Here is an 18,201-nt window from a genome sequence, read left to right on the forward strand (position 1 = left end):
CCAAACACGTTGTTCTTGGCCACGTGCCCCCGTTCCCGTCCCACCGGGGTCAGGTGGCTTTCTGAGACTAGACTGAATGCCACTCCTCCTTGCCAGCTCCGTCCTTGGCACAGCAGCCAAGCGGCTGATAAGATCGCCTGTTGCCCCACCCATGCTCCCACTTGCTGTTCCAGCTACACCTCCCTCCAGCTTGTTCTTCAAGCGGATGTGCCTTGTCTTTCTTTTCTTTTCTTTTCTTTTCTTTTCTTTTCTTTTCTTTTTCTCTCAAGACATGTTTTTTCAGTAACCCTGGCTGTCCTGGAACTTGCTCTGTAGATCAGGCTGGTCTCGATTTTGGAGATCTGCCTTCTGCCTCCTGAGTGCTGGATCAAAGCCACGGCCGCCACCATCATCTGGTCCCCCTTCCTTTCTTGTAGGTCTTTTTGGGAGAGCCTCTATGCCCTGTCTCTGTCCATCCCTCAGCATCTTCTTCAGGTGGCACCGGCTACACAACTTGAAGAACTGGGTGCAAAAAAGGAAACCAGTGGCGAGCGCGTTTAAAATGCATTAAGAATTTCAAGATGAGAGCTGGGGTGGCTGTTGTGCCTGTAATCCCAGCACTTGAGGTAGCTGAGGCAGGAAGTCTGAGTTCAAGATCATCCTGGGCTATGCTGACAAGACCTTGTCTTTAAAAAGAAAAAGAAAAGAGAAAGGAAGGAAGGTAAGGAGAAGGGAGGGGAGACGGAAGGAAGGAGAGAGAGAGAGAGAGAGAGAGAGAGAGAGAGAGAGAGAAGAAAGACAGTAACAGCAGGACATTAAACCATTGTAAGCGTGTGGGCTACCCCACAGGTCACAGTGCCATAGGGTCTTGTCTTCGGCACTTGGAGCTCCCATCAGTCTCTGTTAGGAGTCCCCATAGGCTCTCAAGTTCCCCAGAGACCACCATCAGGGTGTGGTGGTGCCGAAAAGTCTACCACTTGAGAGGCAGATGCAAAGAATCAGGAATTCCACGGCACTCTGGATTCCACGAGACCCTGCTTAGAACACAGAAAATGAAACAGGCCGCCATCCTTCCTGCCTGTACCTTCTCAGCCCAGACTATCCTGGCCACCACTTGTATCTACTTGTTCTATAAGAACTGGGACCCTGAGAGGTAGGGACCTGGGCTATCGGTCACCACGTTCCCAACATTCTAATCCCACCAAGCCCAAGACAATGCCAAGCACTGACACCCCTCCAGGCATATGAGGGCCCAGACTTTGCTAAGAAACCTCAGAAGGACCACTGAATCCCACTACCCAGAGGAGACTTGCTCTCTTTGGGGAGTCCTCCAACCCCATCAGGTTCTCCCACCTAGGAGTCCATGGAGAGGGCTCGACCCCCAGGAGGTCTTCTAGGGGATCATGGATCTCTCCTACTGTGGACACATACCAGCCTTAGTCACCCTGAGATCTGTGGCGAGGCGTGGCAGTATACTGCTGGGGAAGAGTACGAGATCAAGACAGCAGTCACTGGGAGAAGGTGACTCAGCAGCCTGGGTTTGGTCCCCAGACTGTGCTGGGCACTTGTTTTGATCAGGGGGGCGATGGGCAGTAGATGCCATACTCTCTGACCTCAGGAAGTTGGTGGCTTCGGCTGGCAAGGCTGCACAGAATCACTTTAAATCCTCGATGATGGTGCCGTTTGCTTTTGCCCTGGGCTGAGGGGTGGTCTGAGTGTCCTGTGAAGTTCCAGGGAGACCCACCTGCCCCAGGTACCACTTCCCACTGTCACGCCGCCACACTTGAAGGAGGCTAGCACTGGTATGTGCCTCCATTCTAGCCCTGTTTACTGGACCTGATTCCACCTGATCAGCCTCAGCTTTTTTGGCCTCTATCTACTGGCTGCCTTGCACTGGGGCTTGGTGAAGCTCCCTTCTTCCTATATTACAGACAAATCAGCTGCCCTACCTGTGGGGTGGATTCTGGGACCGGAGACCTGGGTCTGCCCCTTCTCCCCCTAGTTTCTACAGTCTCCCTCTGTTCTGGGTCAGTTGCTAGTCTCTTTGTAGGGAAGGGAGAGCTGCTGACACCTTCCATCTCGCCCCAGGTTCAGCCCGGCCTAGGCCAGCCTTCTGCCAGGACTGCCGCAGCATCTTCCTCCTCAGTTAGCCTGCACCTTTGTCCCTCCACACCCAGGGTCTCCCACGGGAGCTTCCTTGAGATCCCGGAAGACTACTGTCCTCATAGCTCAAAATCCTCCAGTGGCCAGGTGTGATGGTGAAAGCTTGTAACTGCCACACTCAGAAGGCCGAGGCAGGAGGATCGTGGATGAGGTCAAGGAGTCTGAGCTACCCAATGAGTTCAAACCTGGGCTAACGTTGTGAGACCCAACAAAAGAAAACCTCCAGGGGCTCCTCCTGCCGCTTAGAAGAAAATCCACCTTCTTCCCATGGACTCACTGGGGTTTTATCATCCCCTGCTTCCTGCCTTGATGTTATGCCTTCTCCACCCCTTTCGTCTCTGCTTCCCACGCTCCCCTTTTCTCACAAGCATCCCTAATATGCTGTTCCACGTGCATGGGCTGTTCCAGCTCCTTGCTAGCTGTCTCCTGCCGGAGTAACCTTTGGGCCTCAGCTGGAGTCAAGTCCTAAGCTTCACAGTTCCGTCTCTCCCACATGTACACCCGGATTCACACTCAACCCTGTTTGACATTTATGTCTGTCGCAAATGGTGCCCGGGCAAGGGGAGGACTTGTACCGGAATCTGTCCCACGGTCCAGCTATCAGGGAGGTTTAGGAACGGTGCACTCTGGCTCCCCCTCCAGGTGAGAACGGGTATTTCCAGCTGGCACTGAGCCAGCCCTCTTACCTGTTTGGCATGCATTGCCCAACACCTATGCCCTCACTTTGGCCAATAACCTCACATGATCTTAGTCACTCAAGAGTAACAAAATGATAAAGGATTTCCGGATGCCGCAGTACTGGGGAGCCAGCTAGGGTGCCATGTTTCCGTGGCTAACAGTGCACATTGTCAAGGTCTCAAGTCCCGCCTTGAAAATGGCGTCTCATCTCACCAGAACGTTCTTTGCAGCAAACCACGAGATTTCCAGCTTAGTCTCGGGCTGTCTTCGCCCTGTGCCTCACATCACCTTACCCCAGATGACTGACTGACGCCACGTCCCCTCCATGTCCCCACCTGGACCTTCCATCTGAGAACCTCCATTTGGGGAATGCTATCCTTGCTTCGACCCCATTCTTGGATTTCTAATGAGTCCCCCTTTCCAGGCCCCGTGTCTGACCCTATACACTTCCAGGACCACTGTTTAGGGGGCCCGGGGCAATGACCCAGTGGGGATCAGCTCAGGAAAGACGGGAGGCCAGTGTAACCGGACCTCCCTGTCCACGTTCTCTCCTGTCTGTCTATGTGGCACCCGCCTTGCCCACTGCCCGAGGCTGCTCTTGCTGGAACCTCTGCAAAGGCTGCCTGGGACATACTTCACCTATCCCTCCGCCCGAAACTGTGCAAAGGTCTCTGTCTCTTCCTTAAATACAGCAACCTCAATGGTTCAATCTTATGACCCCTGCTAGTGTCTTTGGGGTGTGCGGCAGGGTCTCATGCTGTAGCTTCAGTCTGCCTTTGAACTTGTGATCAATTCTCTTGCTTCAGTTTCCTGGGTGCAGGGATTATAGGTGTGAGCCACTATATCTGTGAAGCCCTGGTTTCTATGCCTGGCTCCTCCCTCTAGTCCCCACATCTGCAGAGTCCCACACTGACCACAGCGTCTTTCTCAGCTGTGTGTTGACCCCTGGTCCTCCTGGGCAGCCTGGAGGACTTCTGCTGGCCAGAGCCTGGGGTTTCCTGCAGGAAACTTCCCACCTAAGGTCTTGGAGCTCTGTAGTCTATGTAGTGTTTCCTGAATGGCTCGGCCACCCGCTCCTTTCTCCCAGCCATTCCCTGGCCCTAGCTTCTGATCCACCTCCCTCAAGCAGCATTAGAAAGATCTTCCTAAAGTCCAAGCCTAATGGCACACCCTGCACAGAGTCCTCCATGACTACCCATCACCATCAGGACACAGTGAGCAACTCACTGAGAAGACCCTGACCCCCACCTCACCTCTGTCATAGCAACCGAATGCCTGGTAACACTCAACCTTTGTTTACGCCAGGTCCTCCATCTGGAACCTTTCCTCCTGCTCTTCACCCAGGGATCCCCTTCAGATATGCTACTTAGATCACATCCCTCCTCTCCCAGGACGCCTTCCCGGAGTCATACTCCAGGATGAGCCAGGCACCTCTTCCGGGGTACACGCTCACTTGGGTTTCCCTCATCCCTGTCTTCTGAAGGCGTGTTTCCCACGGCTGAGGGCAGGGCAGCTTGGGTCCCTGAGCCCCCACCATAGGGCACAGCACAACAGTCCCCAGAACATCTGTTGCCTGAGTGGATGATGAATCTAGACGACTATCCTGGCCCCTCTGCAGAGACCCCAGCTGAACTACAGGAAGTGTCTTTCCTCAGTCCCCGCCCCCATGCCACAGTCGCCACAGACAGAGACAAGGGCAAGGGCACAGCCCAAGCTTGGAAAAATAGGACTTTCTTGTTGTGCCCCAGTGCCCCCGAACCCTCCCCATCAGTTTTAAAAACGGTGAAGAATTTGGTGAGTCTGAGGCCAGGTCCCGAGAGGTGTAGCCACAGTGGTGGGTCCCCGGCTAGGGTCCCGCAGGTTCGTGGCTGGGCCCCCAGGGCTCACAGTCCAGTTGGACCACAGTATGGGCCCTGGGTGCAGCAGGCTCAGGGGCAGGTGCACTGGGCACTGGGCCGAGGGCTCCGTTGGTCTGGGAGCAAACACTGCTGACAGGTGCTGCGGCCTTGGCCTTGCCGGGCGGCTGGCCACCGTGCACCTTATAGCGTAGAAGCAACACGAAGATGAAGACCAGAACTGACGCCACAATGACGCCTCCCAGTGCGATGATCATGGTGCCGCCCAGGAAGGGTGCGTGGGGTGCAGCGCACGGTCGCAGTGCCGGCTCTGTGGAGAACCGAGCGCAGCCCACTGGCCGTGTGGCGGTCAGCCCGGTGGCACTGTCCTCATAGACGGCGAGCACACACAGATCATAGGTGCGGCCTGATGCCAGGTCGGTCAACAGGAACGAGCGACTGTCTGCCGGGATCATCCTGCGAGAGGACAACAGGTGGTGTCAGGACGTGGTTGCCCAGTATCCACGCTCTCCCTGCCCTCACCTTACCTCCCTCCAGCTAAGTTCCCCAAGGTCCTGCTGCCCCATTTCACCCTAGTTCCCTCTAGCCAGCACCCGGGTTTCTTCTGCTGAGCTAACAACATACTGGTCTAGTGGGCTAGCCAGTTCACTGGAACTCTTCCTCTCAGCGCCCAAGTTCCCTGTTTCGCTCACCGTGGATCTCACACCGTATTTCTATGCTGCCTGAGATCTTCCATTCCTCTCTGAGAATCTCCCCCTAACTGTTCTTTTTCAGGAGCCCCTACCATCTCTCAAGCCCTCAGCCCTGTTAGCACCCAGTTTCCCGGCCTCATCTGCCAAGCCCTCAGTCTCACAAGCAAAGTTCTCTCCCACCCACTGCCAGACACCTCTCCGGTTCACCCCCCTTTAACCCTAATTTCTACCCCCTACCCATCTCCCAGAATCTTGCTATGTAGCCAAGGCCGGCTCATATCTTGTGAAAGTTCTGCCTCAGCCTCCAGAGTGTTGGAAATAGAACCATTTTAATGCTCCACCTGACAAATACCCCCTTTTTTTACTAGCCTCCCAGACATCTTTCCTCCAGATTCTCTCCCGATTTCCTTCTGTTCCCTGTTTACCTTTTGTTTGTTTTAGACCCTCGAGGGGGTGCACCATCCCTGGAGTGTGGAAACACCATGTCAGTGTGTGGAGTGGACACAGGAAGCTGCTACTCCATCTCCTGGCTCCCAAACCCATTTAACATATTGTCCTCGCATAGAGGACGTATCAGATATTAGCCCGGTAAGAGCAGACACTACACTTGCTTATCCAAAAGGCTCGGAAGCAATTGCTTGTTTGTTTCAAGACAGGGTCTCTCACAGCTTAGCTGAGGCTTGACATGTAGCCAAGGCTAGCCCTGAACTCCTTGTGCTCCTCCCTCCAACTCCGCGTGCTGGAGTGACAGATATGCGCCCCACACCTGGCTGCCTGATTTCTTTCCAGCTGTTAATTCCCCTTGTCCAGCTGCTTTACGTTTCCCTAGTGTGCAGCTGAACCCCTATCCTAACCACTTGATTCCCCTGCACCCCTGTTGCCTCATTTCCTTCTAGCTTGCCAATGAATTTCCCCCTAGCCCCATTGCCTTCTTATGACTATCACCATCTCTATAGTGTTTTCCAGGGAGCCCTCGAGCGAGTCACCATCCCAGATTCCCTTTTCTGCCGATTGCTTTATTTCTTTCTAGGTCCATCTCTGTATTCTCTTTTATCTTGGTTTCCTGGTTTCTATTTAGCCTTACCTTTGTGTATGTGGCACCTGTCTGAGCACTTGTGTGTATGCAAGCACGTCTGTACACATGTGTGTATGTAAGTCTGTATGTGTATGCATGCATGTCTGTGTGCATGTGTGTGTGCATGTCTCTGTATGTATGCATGCATGTCTACGCAATGTGTGCATATGCAAGTCTGTGTGTGTGCATGCATGTCTGTGTGCATATGCATGTCTGAGTGTGTGTATGTATGCACGTCTGTATGCATGTGTGTATATGAATGTCTCTGTGTATGTGCGCGCATGTACATGTGTGTGTGGTGTGAGTGCCGCGTCAAGCTTTGCTATATAAGCTCCCAGGCTGACCTGAACTCTCAGTGCCCTTGCCTCAGCCCCTCTGAGGCTGAGATTAAGGTGTGAACCACCACACCTGCTCTCACTTCTTCTGTCCTTCCCACCCAATTCTGCTGTTCCTTTTTGTCTATGTGCCCTGATGGACTGGGCTAGCTTTAGAAAAGGAACTCCACCACGAGCTGTGACAGGGTAGCTGTCTCTAGACTGACCCACCACCCATGAGCTGTGACAGGGTGGCTCTCTCTAGACTGACCCACCACCCACCAGGCAAGGTGGCTGACCCTCCATGTCATCTCCTGAATATTGTCTCAAAAAAAGAGTGGAGAAGCCATGTGTGTGGCAACAGTCAGATGGGAGGTGAAGGCAGGAGGGCTGTGAGTTCAGTGCCAGGGCTACATGAGATCGAGAGAGAGAGAGGGAGAGAGAGAGAGAGAGAGAGAGAGAGAGAGAGAGAGAGAGAGAGAGAGAGAAGGGAGGAGGAGGGGAGGGGGGAAGAGGAAGATTGAGACAGAAAGAGAGAGAGTGGGAAGTAGGACTGAGAAGATGAGATCTTGAAGTATGGCCAGGAGAGGGGAGGGATCCAGGCAATGGGTGTGCACCATGCTAACCAGCCCTGGGAAGGGCCAGTTCTTAGTCAGTTTGGGGCTGTCTGTACTCCTGACCCAGAGTCCATCAAGGACAGAGAGGCATCCACAGCTGCCCACACACAGTCAGTCTCTGGTGAGGACTGTCAGCCACCACCACTGCCATCCACAGTGGTCACAGCAGATGGACCAAGTGCTCTCTGGCTTGGGGACAGACGCTATAGCGACTGGCCTTTCGGAGTGTGTAAACTTCAGGCTTTGTGTTTGCAGTTGCGGAAGACAGACAGAAGCCCTCAGAATGGGGATGTCTACTCACATAGCAAGGCTTTTGCTTGTTTGGTTTTTGAGACGAGGTCTCACTATATAATGCCCTTGAACATGCTATCTCCTGCCTCAATCTCTTGAGAGCTGGGAAGACAGACGGGCGTGCACTGACACATCTGACCTAGCTTAGATTTGATTTAGCAAACCAAAAATTAGGATGTTCCTGTTACAAGAACTCTGACACACAGGGCTCTCACACTGCACGCACCCAGGCCTTGTCTCCATTTAACCTCCTACCCCCAATTTTCCACTTAACCTCTGCTCTCATTTCCTCTGGTTACCCCCACTTTGCTTTTTCAGCCATCTGCACATTTCTGCCATTCTGGCCTCTGGCTCCGGCCCCTCCTCTCTCGTCTTCTCGCCCACCCCTCTCCGAGACGCTGCTTGCCAGGCATCCCTGGCCAGCTTCAAGCTCGCCATGTAGACCAGGCTGGCTTTGGATTTGTCACAATCCCGCCCCAAACTCTTGCTGATCGCATTTCCCCTGTGGTAGCCTCCCTTAAAAAACCAAACTTCCTGCTAAAATTTGTTTTTAGCCTCCCATTCCTCCCACAACCTCATTAACTTTTTCTTTTTTCAGTGCTGGGCCAAGACCTCAGGGCCGCATGCAAGCGCTCTATCCGCGCCACGCTCTATCCGCGCCACGCTCTATCTGAGCTACGCTCGAACCCCCATCAGCCATTAACGTTTCATTCTTCGGGCCGGATTTTTTTCCCTCGCTGCCTGATTTTGCTGTTTTCGCTTTTTATTTTGTTTTCACTGCCTTCTTTCTTTCTACCTCTGCAGCCCTATTTTTTTTTTTTTTTAATTATTGACATTGATAGAGAGCGTCAGCCTGCCGTCTGGTCAATTCTGTCTCGCTTCCCTTCACCACATCTGTCCTATATCTCTTGCCCTTTCTGCCCGGCTCTGGTTATCCCTGCTGCCTGATTTTGTTTGCCTTCACTTTCTGATTCCCTTTGCATCCTGCCGCACTGTTTTTCTGTCGTGGCTCACTACGTGGTGTTCCTGATGGACTCACAGCACACGACCCCCCACGCCCCCACGCCAGGCCCCTGCACCTGTAGACAAGGATGTCGTCTGCGGAGCTGTTGTACTGGATCTGGTACATGCGGATGCCTGGGACGGGCCTCTGGTCTGGCCACTGGACAAGAGCAGCCGTGGCCCCGTGCTCAGTCACTTGGACGCCACGTTCCGTAGGGGCCACGGTGTCCGCCACTTTGGCGGAAGCTGAGGCAGCAGAGGGCGGGGTGAGGGCATCAGGATCCCCGTCCCGCGGGGGATCACAGCTGGTGCTATTGGCTAGCTGGGGAGGTGGAGGGGGACCCACGGTCAGCTCAACAGCAGCAGTGGCCTCACCAGCGGCATTGGCTGCGATGCAAGTGAAGATGCCACCGTCTCCTGGCTCAGTGACCAGTAACTCCAGAGTCCCATTAGGGAAGGCACGAGCACGGCTGGAGTTGCCCAGTAATCGACCCTGGGGTGACACCCAACGCACTCGTGGCTCTGGGTCCCCTACCGCCCGACATCGCAGGGCAGCTGGCCGACCAGCAGGCACTGCCAGGGGCGGCGAGCGGTGGGTCACCACTGGCGGCTCACACACAAACTCCTCCTCACCCACAGCCCAGAAGTAGCGGCCCCCCAGAGCCGGAGGCGAGGCGCAGGCTTCAAGGTCATCTTCCCGAGCCAGGCGTCGCAGCCACACCAGCTCGCAGTTGCAATGGAGGGGGTTTCCCCCAAAGGCCAGCACCAGGGCAGAGGCTGGTGAGCCTCGGGGCCGGGCAAGCAGTGGCAAACGGGAAAAGAGTGGGTCAGGTGGGATGGTAGTCAGTCGATTGGAGGTCATGTCCAGCCGTGCCAGCTTGTGCAGGCGGGAAAAGGCTCCAGCAGGCACTGAAGCCAGCAGGTTGTGGTCAAGGCCCAACGTGTTTACGTTGCCCAGACGACCCAAAGCCTCCCAGGGCAGCTGCTCAAGGTTATTATAAGAGAGGTCGAGGTCCTCCAGGGTCTCAGCACAGTCGTCCAGGGCACCAGCTGCCAGGGCCGCCAGCTGGTTGTTGCTCAAGATGAGGTGGCGCAAGTTGACCAGGCCACGCAGCTGACCCTCGCCCAGCGAGGTCAGTCTATTGCCATCTAGGTGCAGGGCACGCAGGGCACGCAGGTCGGCGAAGGCTCCAGCTGCCACGTGGCGGATGGTGTTTCTAGACAGGCTCAGATGCAGCAGGCCTGTCATGTTGGCCAGGTCACGGCGACGCACGGCCGCGATGAAGTTGTCTGCCAAGCGCAGCTCTGCCGCACGGCGATCCAGTGAGGGTGGCACGAACAGGAGGCCCGCCCCTGGGCACAACACACTTAGTGGCAGCGACTGGGTCTGGCAGCGGCAGCGGCGGGGACAAGGGCTGGATGTGGCCGGCTGGGGCGGAGATGAGGCAGGGGCCAGCGGTAGCAGGCAGAGGAGCAATGGGAGGACGGCCATCGCGGGTAGAGGTGGCCTGTGGAAAAGAAGGGAGGTATTAGGGCTAGCTGGGGCTGGAGGGGGCGCTGGAGAGGGGGTGGGGTGCTCTAAAACCAGGAGAGATGGTCCTAACATGTTCCGAGAGTTAGGGACATCAGAGAAAGGATGGGTCAGAGATGTGTCACGAAGGCACTGAGGGTCAAGCATGAACAGCGATGGTCAGGAAGCTGGTTAGACATGGGCACAGGTGGGCAGAGCATAGAACAGTTGGGCAAGGTGGAGAGAAGGTAAGCCACAGAGAAGAGGTGGGCGGGTGGCAAGGCTCGTCAGAAGAGGTGTGACCGAAGAGGAGAGGTGAGCAAGCGGGGAAGTGGGTCAGAGACGATCCATCTAGGGCTGGACAAAGAGAGAAAGGATGGTTTTGACCAGGTCAAAAGCCAGTAAGATAACCAGAGAGAGGAGAAAGGGCAGATACAGCCGAATCAGTGGGGGACCAGGATAACTGGTCAGAGAAACAGATACGGAGAGAGGACGTGAAAGGGAAGAAAGACAGCCAAGGCGCAAACGGTCAGAGATGGCAGATGTGGGTGGACTGGGGGTTAGGGGAGAGAGAAGGTGGAGGAGGAGGGGCAGATGACCTGACAGGAGAGAAGGAAAGGGTAGCCGGGAGAAGACCCAGCCTAGGAGCCACGGGTGGGCAAGCGGTGAGAAAGCCAGGGGGCCAGAGAGACAAACGGTGACAGAAGTGTCAATGAGAAGCTGTGGGCAGGTGTGTCCAGGCTGAGCAGAGAGGAAAGGTGAGCAGAGAGGTGGAGAAGGGGGACCAGAGAGGGCAGGTGTGGGCCAGAGGATGCCGGTGGTCAGCCGGCGAGAAGCCAGAGGGTGGTGGCATTGGCTGAGCCAAGGAGGTCGGAGAAGGACAGAGCTGGCCGTGTGTCCAGAGTGTTGGACACACTCATGGGACAGACTTTTCCCTAGGAAAACCCCTAAAAATGCCACAGGGCACCTAGCCCTCACCTACTTCCACCTGTAGCCCAAGCAACCCCACCCCCACCCTAAGTCCCTTCCCACCCTGGATGCCCCTCAAAGGCCTTACCTGAGCTGGAAGCCACCCCAGGGAGCAGAGTCCTCAGGCTCCAAGGGGGTGAGAGGTCAGAACTCGGAAGGGGGCATCTGACTAAGCCTCTCTCCCCAGGGCCTCTGTGGAGAAACTGTCGTGTCTCAGCTCAAATCTGTGGTTATGGAGTCTCCAAACTTGAAGCTCGGGGTCCCGTGCCATTAAAATTGGGCCTCGAGGGTCTAGTTTTCGAGTTCAAGGCCCCAGCGGTCGTTTAGGGTCAGGTGCTCTCCAGTGCCAGGCTCCAGATGCCCAACAGCCAGATGGGGAAGTTTAGGGTCTGAGTCCCAAGTCCAGTCTGGAATCCGATATTGGGATCCTGTTCAGATTCTAGGGTGCTGAGTCAAGACTTGGAGGTCTCTAGCCCCAGATTTCAGCACTCAGGTCTGCAGCAAGGGCTTCAGCCCCCTCGGAATTCCATGGTTTAGATCTCGGAATTGAAGGCCTAAATCCCAGGGTTTAGTTCCTAAAATAGTGGGGTCCCAGGTATAGATTTGAGAATTCGCTCCCAGATGTCAAGGTATCAGCCAGACAATTCAGAGTTCAGCTCCAAATTTGGGGGCTTAGATGCCAAATCTTGGGGTCCCAGCTCCAAATCTTGGGATCCATATTCCAAAACCATGGGGTTCAGTTTCCAAATCTTGGGGTCCCAGGGACGGATGTCGGGATTCCAGCCCCAGATATTGAGGTTCAAAGTCCAGATCTTAAGGTTCCATGGCAGGATCTCAGGGTGCTGATCCCAAATCAGGGTCCCACGCTTGGGGGTTTCAGAATCTCTGGATCCGATCGCCGGCTGCAAGCGCCCCCGATGTCGGGGTGCCGGCCCAGGGTCTGGGACAGCAGCGGCGCCGCTGGATTCGTGGCCTGCGGAGGGAACTGACCCAGAAAAAAGGGGTCTGCTGCGGCGGGTAGGGGGGCAGCTGGGCAGCTCTAGGGCTGGGGTGGGGCGAGGCCTGGGAGCGGACAGACGAACAGACAGACAGGGCCACGCGGGGACCCCGGCACCGCAACGCAGGCGGGGGCGCAGGGGGGAGGGGCCGCGCTCAGAGACCCCTCCCCCGCCGGGGCCGGGGCGGGGGCCGGGCGGGGGCCGGGCAGGCGGGCCGGGTCCGGGTGCTCCCGCGGCCTCCTCGCCGGGAACCCAGGGCCGTGCGCGTGCCCGCACTTAAAGGCGCAGGCCCCGCGCGCGCCCGCACTTAAAGGCGTAGGCAGCCCCCCTCCTCCCTCCTCTCAGAGGCGCGCCCCGAGCACCACCTACCATGGAGTCGCCCAGGAGCTGCTGGGAATAAGAATATCCCTGAAAAAAGACAGACAGACACACTGAGGCAAAGAGACGGAGCTAGAACAGCTAGAGAGAGACTGAAAATATGGATAAGTTTAGAGTGCGAGCCTGGAGTAGAATGGGGGACTCAGAAATATACTGAAGGAGAGAGGAGGATAGAGTGACAGGGAGAGACTCAGAAACAGAGGCAAGGACAAGTCAGAGACATGTTATCTATTCCTATCTATCTATCTATCTATCTATCTATCTATCTATCTATCTATCTATCTATCTATCTATCTATCTTCTCATCTCTTTATCTCCCCCCCTCCATATGCAGCACATGAGCAACTCAGAGTCCAGCACGGGTTCTTTGCCTTGTACTTAGCCCTCCTTCTTAGATGCCCACACATCTGCCTCCCGGCCCTCTAGTTCAGCACCACCTTCCCAGGAAGCCGCCTTCTCATCCAGGTTCTGTCTAGGAACAGGTTTGTTCTTTTAGACAAGAGGGGCCCATTTCACTGGTTGAAAGGAAGAAAGCTGGCACTAAGAACCTTGTCAACTCCTGGCATTAGGGAGGGAGCTGACTGGAGAGATCCTGTAAAGGAGAGAGAGAAGATGGCAATGGGTCAGAGTCAGGAGGCTGGACAGGTGGACACAAAGAAACATGTCTGCCGTTTTCTCTTGTCTGTCTTCTCCCACGGAAGACCTTGGTCAGATCTGTGACAACGCATAACTCTAGAGGCGAGGTGCTGGGGGACAGGGGAAGCAGAGGTGGGTGGTCCCACACTCTTCTGGCAGATGGTGTTTAAGGAGGAGGGGTGTGGGTGATGGCCTGGTCTGGGAACTTGGTGTAAGCATGTGGGGGAGCATGGTCTCCCAGAAACCCTGTTGCAAAGGAGACACACACAACCAGGGTGACCTGAGGTGGGCGTGGAGCTAAGAAGCCATCTGAGCAGAGTGACCTTGGAGGTGGCAAGGAGATGTCCATCCACCCTGGCGTTTCCCAGCTCCGCTGAAGGTTTCACTTCTGGCTCCTTCCACTGGTGTCTATTGAAAAATTGCAGCTGAAATTAACTCAGTTCTGGGGCCCGCCATTCCAGATCATCAGCGCTCCTGGCCCAGCACGGTGGGTACTGGACACTCGACAGCCCAGGAAGGAGCCGAGCTTCAGAGACGCTGCTGAGATGCTGGGATTGCTGAAGACATGGAGGCCATCCTGAGAGTACCGTTAGATTTGGGGGTGGTAATGGGAAACTGAGGCAGGGCGAAGCCTTCAGTAGGAAAGAGGAACAGCACAGAGTACTTTGATAGGCACGAGGTTACCTCTCTGGCCATCTGGGGCTCAGTTCTGCTGCAGAACCTTACAGAACCCCCAGAATACGTCAGGATTGCAGAGCTGGGGCCACTGATCTGGGGACCACATTTGGAGGCTCACAGGAACAAGCCAGGGAAACAGGCAATGTGCACAGAACTGCCCACCACAGCATAGCTGACGCCTGGCGGGTGAAGGGGATGCGGCTGCACACATCTGCTGAAACGGAGGCATGGGCAAGGATGCTGCCGCTAGGCCAGCAGCTGCCGCCATGGTCTGGCCGTGATCATAGTTAACACCCGCCATGGTCACTTTTGACTGTCTGTCTGATGGATTTAGACATGCTCACGAAAGGCCAGAGAGATGGTGCAGTGGTTAAGAGCACTTGCTGCCTTTGCAGTAGACTGTGATTGGGTTCCCAGCACCCACATGGTGACTTGCAACCGTTTGCAACTCTAGCTCCAGCCACTGGATGTCCTCTCCTGCCTCTGCAGGCACCACGCATGCACATGGCGCACATCCATACAAACCCGGAGGGAAAACACTCACATAAAAATAAAAGATAAGGGGCTGGAGAGATGGCTCAGCAATTAAGAGCATTGGCTGCCCTTCTAGAGGACCCAGGTTTGAATCCCCGCATCCACGTGGCAGCTTACAGACCTCTGTAACTACAGTTCCAAGAGATCTGATGCCTTCATCCAGTCTCTGCGACACTACATGCACATGGTGCCCAGCAAAACATGTAAACACATAAAGACAAGACATTTGATTTTTTTTTTTTTTTTTGCTTTTTTTGAGACAGGGTTTCTCTGTACCTTTGGTGCCTATCCTGGAACTAGCTCTTGTAGACCAGGCTGGCTGTGAACTCACAGAGATCCACCTGCCTCTGCCTCCAAAGTGCTGGGGTTCAAGGCGTGGGCCACCACCACACAGCCAAGACAAGATATTTGTAAAAATAAAAATAAACAAATCTTTAAAAGAAAATTTCCTAAGAGCCAGGTGTAAGGGCACAGACCTGCAACCCCAGTACTCGGAAACCAAGGCAGGAAGACCACCGAACTTCATAAATCCTTACTCAACAAAGTAAATAAGCCAGGCAGTGGTGGCGCACACCTTTAATCCCAGTACTTGGATCCCAGGAGGATCGCTTTGAGTTCAAGTCCAACCTGGTCTACTTGTCAAGTTCTAGGACAGACAGAGCTAGAGGAAGAAGAGGAGAAAAAGGAAGAAGAGGACAATAAAATAAAATAAAATAAAATAAAAAAATGTAGCCGGGCGGTGGTGGCACACACCTTTAATCCCAGCACTCAGGAGGCAGAGGCAGGCGGATCTCTGTGAGTTCGAGGCCAGCCTGGTCTAGAAGAGCTAGTTCCAGGACAGGAACCAAAACCTACGGAGAAACCCTGTCTCGAAAATAAAAAAATAAAATAAAATAAAATAAACAAATGTAGCTAGCTATGGTGGCTAGCATCTCTAATTCCAGCACTTGAGAGCCTGAGGCAGGAGGATTGCTGAAAGTTCAAGGTAAGCCTGAGCAACGCAGTGACCCCCAGGCCACCCTGGAGGTCCTGTCTTAAAGAGAGCCACTAAGAGATTAGGTTAGGAGGGCTGGAAAGATGACTCAGAGGTTAAGAGCACTGACTACAATTCCAGAGGTCTTGAGTTCAATTCCCAGCAACCACATGGTGTCTCACAAATCTCTGTAATGAAATCTGGTGTATACATAATAAACAAGCAAATCTTAAAGAATAAACAAAGAGATTAGGTTAGCTGGTTAGTGATGGTCTGGATTAATGAGTGGGCCAATCTACTAATGGATTCAACATTTGAGCAGATGATTAGAGAGAGGCGGAGCTGTGAGAGGCGGGGCCTGACAGGAGGAGGGAGGTCCCTGGGAGCCTGTCATGGGGGCTGTGTCTCGCCTTCTGTCTTGTGGTAGTGCTGAAGTTTCCTGTCTACCAGCATGCAAGCTGTTTCTCTTTGATTCCCGTCAGTATTCCTTTCGCCGCGATCTTCTGCTGAAACCCATGGAGCCAGAATACTGTGCTCTTCAAGACCACGAGCCAAATGAAATGAAGCCTTTCCTCTGAGTTGATCTCATTTTAAAAGATGCATTATTTTTATTTTATAAATACAAGTCTTTTCTTTGCATGTACGTGTGCATACACACCACTTGATTTCTTTAGAGCCCCTGGAACTAGTTCCAGATGGCTGTATGCCGTCATGTGGTTGCTGGGAACAGAATCCAGGTCCTCTGCAAGAGCAGCCAGTGCCTGTAATGGCTGAGCCATCTCTGCCGCATGTTGATTTTATTATTTATTTACTGGGGGGAGGGTAACACGCTTGTGCTGGTGCACACATAAATTTGCAAGTGTGTTTGCATGTGTGTGACCTTTAGAGGTCAGAAAAGGATGCTGAATCCCCTGGATGCTGAATGCTGGAGTTTCGGGCATTTGAGAGCTGCCTAACAGTTAGGAACACCAAACAGTTGAGTTGACAACTGGAAGGTGGTGAAGCTGGGACCTGAGCAGAGCAAGTAGGTCATTGGGGTCTGTTAATGTAGATGGTGTCTTGTCTTCTTCCTTCTAGCACTTGGCAGTCTGAACTGCTGAGCTGTTTCCCTAGGCCGTGATATTTCCACTCTTAAGTTGCTTTTTTCAAGTGCTGGGTCACTAGAGAGAAAGCTAACTAACACCACACTGCAATAAAGCAGTGCCCTGGACAACCCAGGTCCTGTCTTTAATGAACTAATCCCCTCAAAGAAAGAAGCCGTATTTTCAGACAGCCCTGAGTGGTCAGGGATGGGAATCGCCTGGCTTAGGAAGGACTGAGCCCAAGATGGGGAAGCCTACGTAGGTCACGGTGGACAGGGCTGTGCCAGGGAAAGCAAGGGCAAAATAACAAGACCTGTGGTGACAAAGCTCGGTCAGAGGGTCCCAGACTGTGACTAGGAAGCAGGGGACCCAGAGCAAAGCCCAGGACCTTTGAAGGACCCCGAACCTGTGGCCTTTCTGGAATCAGGGGTCAGTATACCGAGAACCAGAGAAGTCCGAGCGAGGAGGGCCCTCCTTCTGCTGTGTTTGTGCAGCGTGTCTGAGTCTCCATACCATCACAGCCTCGGGGGGGGGGGGTCCCCGAGAGCCTGCATCAGACCACGTGGGTCTGCACGTGCTGTAACCCCTCATTAGCTCCTGGAGGGGGATCCTGGTGGGATGGCTGTTTGGGGGACTCTGCTTAATTGCTGCATTTGCTTAATTGCAACATCTGGAGAGGAGGCCAGAAGCAGCGAAACAGCAGAAAGAATGAGGTTAAACTGCAGAGAGCTGAGGAGGCCTTGGGGGGAAGGAGACTGCTCGGATCCAAGCATAGTCCAGTGCACACAGAAATTGCCCCAGTATGCACAGGCATGCCCAGGGCACAGACCAGAATACATGCCTGTACAGTGTGGCTGTTGGAACATACATGCGCTGGCATACATACATTCAGACATGGGAACACACATAGGTGCACATTCGGACATGAACCTCTGAAGCTCACAGCCACATCTAAAGTCCACGAGAGGTCATGTGTCATGTGCGTAGGAACAACACTCCACGTGAAGACTCTTCCCCCCGCCCCATCCACATCTACTCCACAAGGGACAGCGGTGGTAGCACACTCTGGTAACCCCAGAACGTGGGAGGTGGAGGCAGAAGGGTAGTTCAAGGTGACCCAGGCTTGAACAGTAAGTTCAAAGCCAGTCTGGCTGCAGGAAATCTTGTCTCAGAAAACAAAACACAAGGGCTGGAGATGTGGCTCAGCTGGTAGGGAGAGGGCTTGCCTAGCACGAGAGGGCTTGCCTAGCACGCGGGAAGTCCTGGGGTTCTGTTTCTAGTACTGCATATGACTAGATATGGCGGTGCATGTCTTAATCTCAGCGCTGGGGAAGTAGAGGCAGGAAGATCAGGCTCAAGGTCCTCTATGAAATAACAGGTTTGAGACCAGTCTAGGCTACTCAAGCCCTTGTCTTAAAAAACAAAAAGAGGGTTGGAGAAGTGGTGGTGCAATGGTTAAAAATGCTTGCTGCGCTTCTAGAGGACTGGGGTTCAGTTACCAGCACTCACAATGAGTGACTTACAGACACCTGTAACTGCAAGTTGAAGAGAGCTAACGCCCTCTTCTGGCCTCCTCAGGCACTGCACCCATGTAGTACACACACACACACACACACACACACACACACCACCACCACCACCACCAAAAATAACAACTAAATTTAACAGCAACAATAACAAACCCTAAGTACTCACACGGATGAGTCCACACGTGCATATGTTCATTATGTTCATTCACACACACATGCACATGCCTGCCCACCCAAGACCAGCAGG

The 18,201-nt window shown here is 54.0% G+C and overlaps 1 protein-coding gene and 1 non-coding gene across 2 annotated transcripts; both read right to left on the minus strand.

Moving 5' to 3' along the window:
* Nucleotides 1-4,551: 4,551 nt before the first annotated feature.
* Lrfn3 (leucine rich repeat and fibronectin type III domain containing 3) lies at nt 4,552-12,399 on the minus strand. The gene is made up of 3 exons (XM_057756704.1): nt 11,235-12,399; nt 8,745-10,175; nt 4,552-5,132 (listed from the first exon to the last, which is right to left on the minus strand). Exons 2-3 carry the CDS (start codon nt 10,157-10,159, stop codon nt 4,667-4,669), a joined length of 1,881 nt encoding a protein of 626 aa, XP_057612687.1. The 5' UTR covers nt 10,160-10,175; nt 11,235-12,399; the 3' UTR covers nt 4,552-4,666.
* Nucleotides 5,817-6,003, minus strand: LOC130870626 (U2 spliceosomal RNA). The gene has a single exon (XR_009056766.1). It is a non-coding gene; the product is annotated as a U2 spliceosomal RNA (small nuclear RNA).
* Nucleotides 12,400-18,201: the final 5,802 nt, after the last annotated feature.

This window comes from Chionomys nivalis, chromosome 2 (genome assembly GCF_950005125.1).
Source record: "Chionomys nivalis chromosome 2, mChiNiv1.1, whole genome shotgun sequence".
In the NCBI taxonomy this organism is placed as follows: Eukaryota; Metazoa; Chordata; class Mammalia; order Rodentia; family Cricetidae; genus Chionomys; species Chionomys nivalis.

What these genes read in the sequence shown, in the direction of transcription:
- Lrfn3 (XM_057756704.1), bottom strand. Translation starts at nt 10,159, where the DNA reads ATGGCCGTCCTCCCATTGCTCCTCTGCCTGCTACCGCTGGCCCCTGCC. An exon ending in GACGACATCCTTGTCTACAG is followed by an intron (nt 5,133 to 8,744) that starts GTGCAGGGGCCT and finishes GTCCTCTCGCAG; the next exon opens with GATGATCCCGGCAGACAGTC.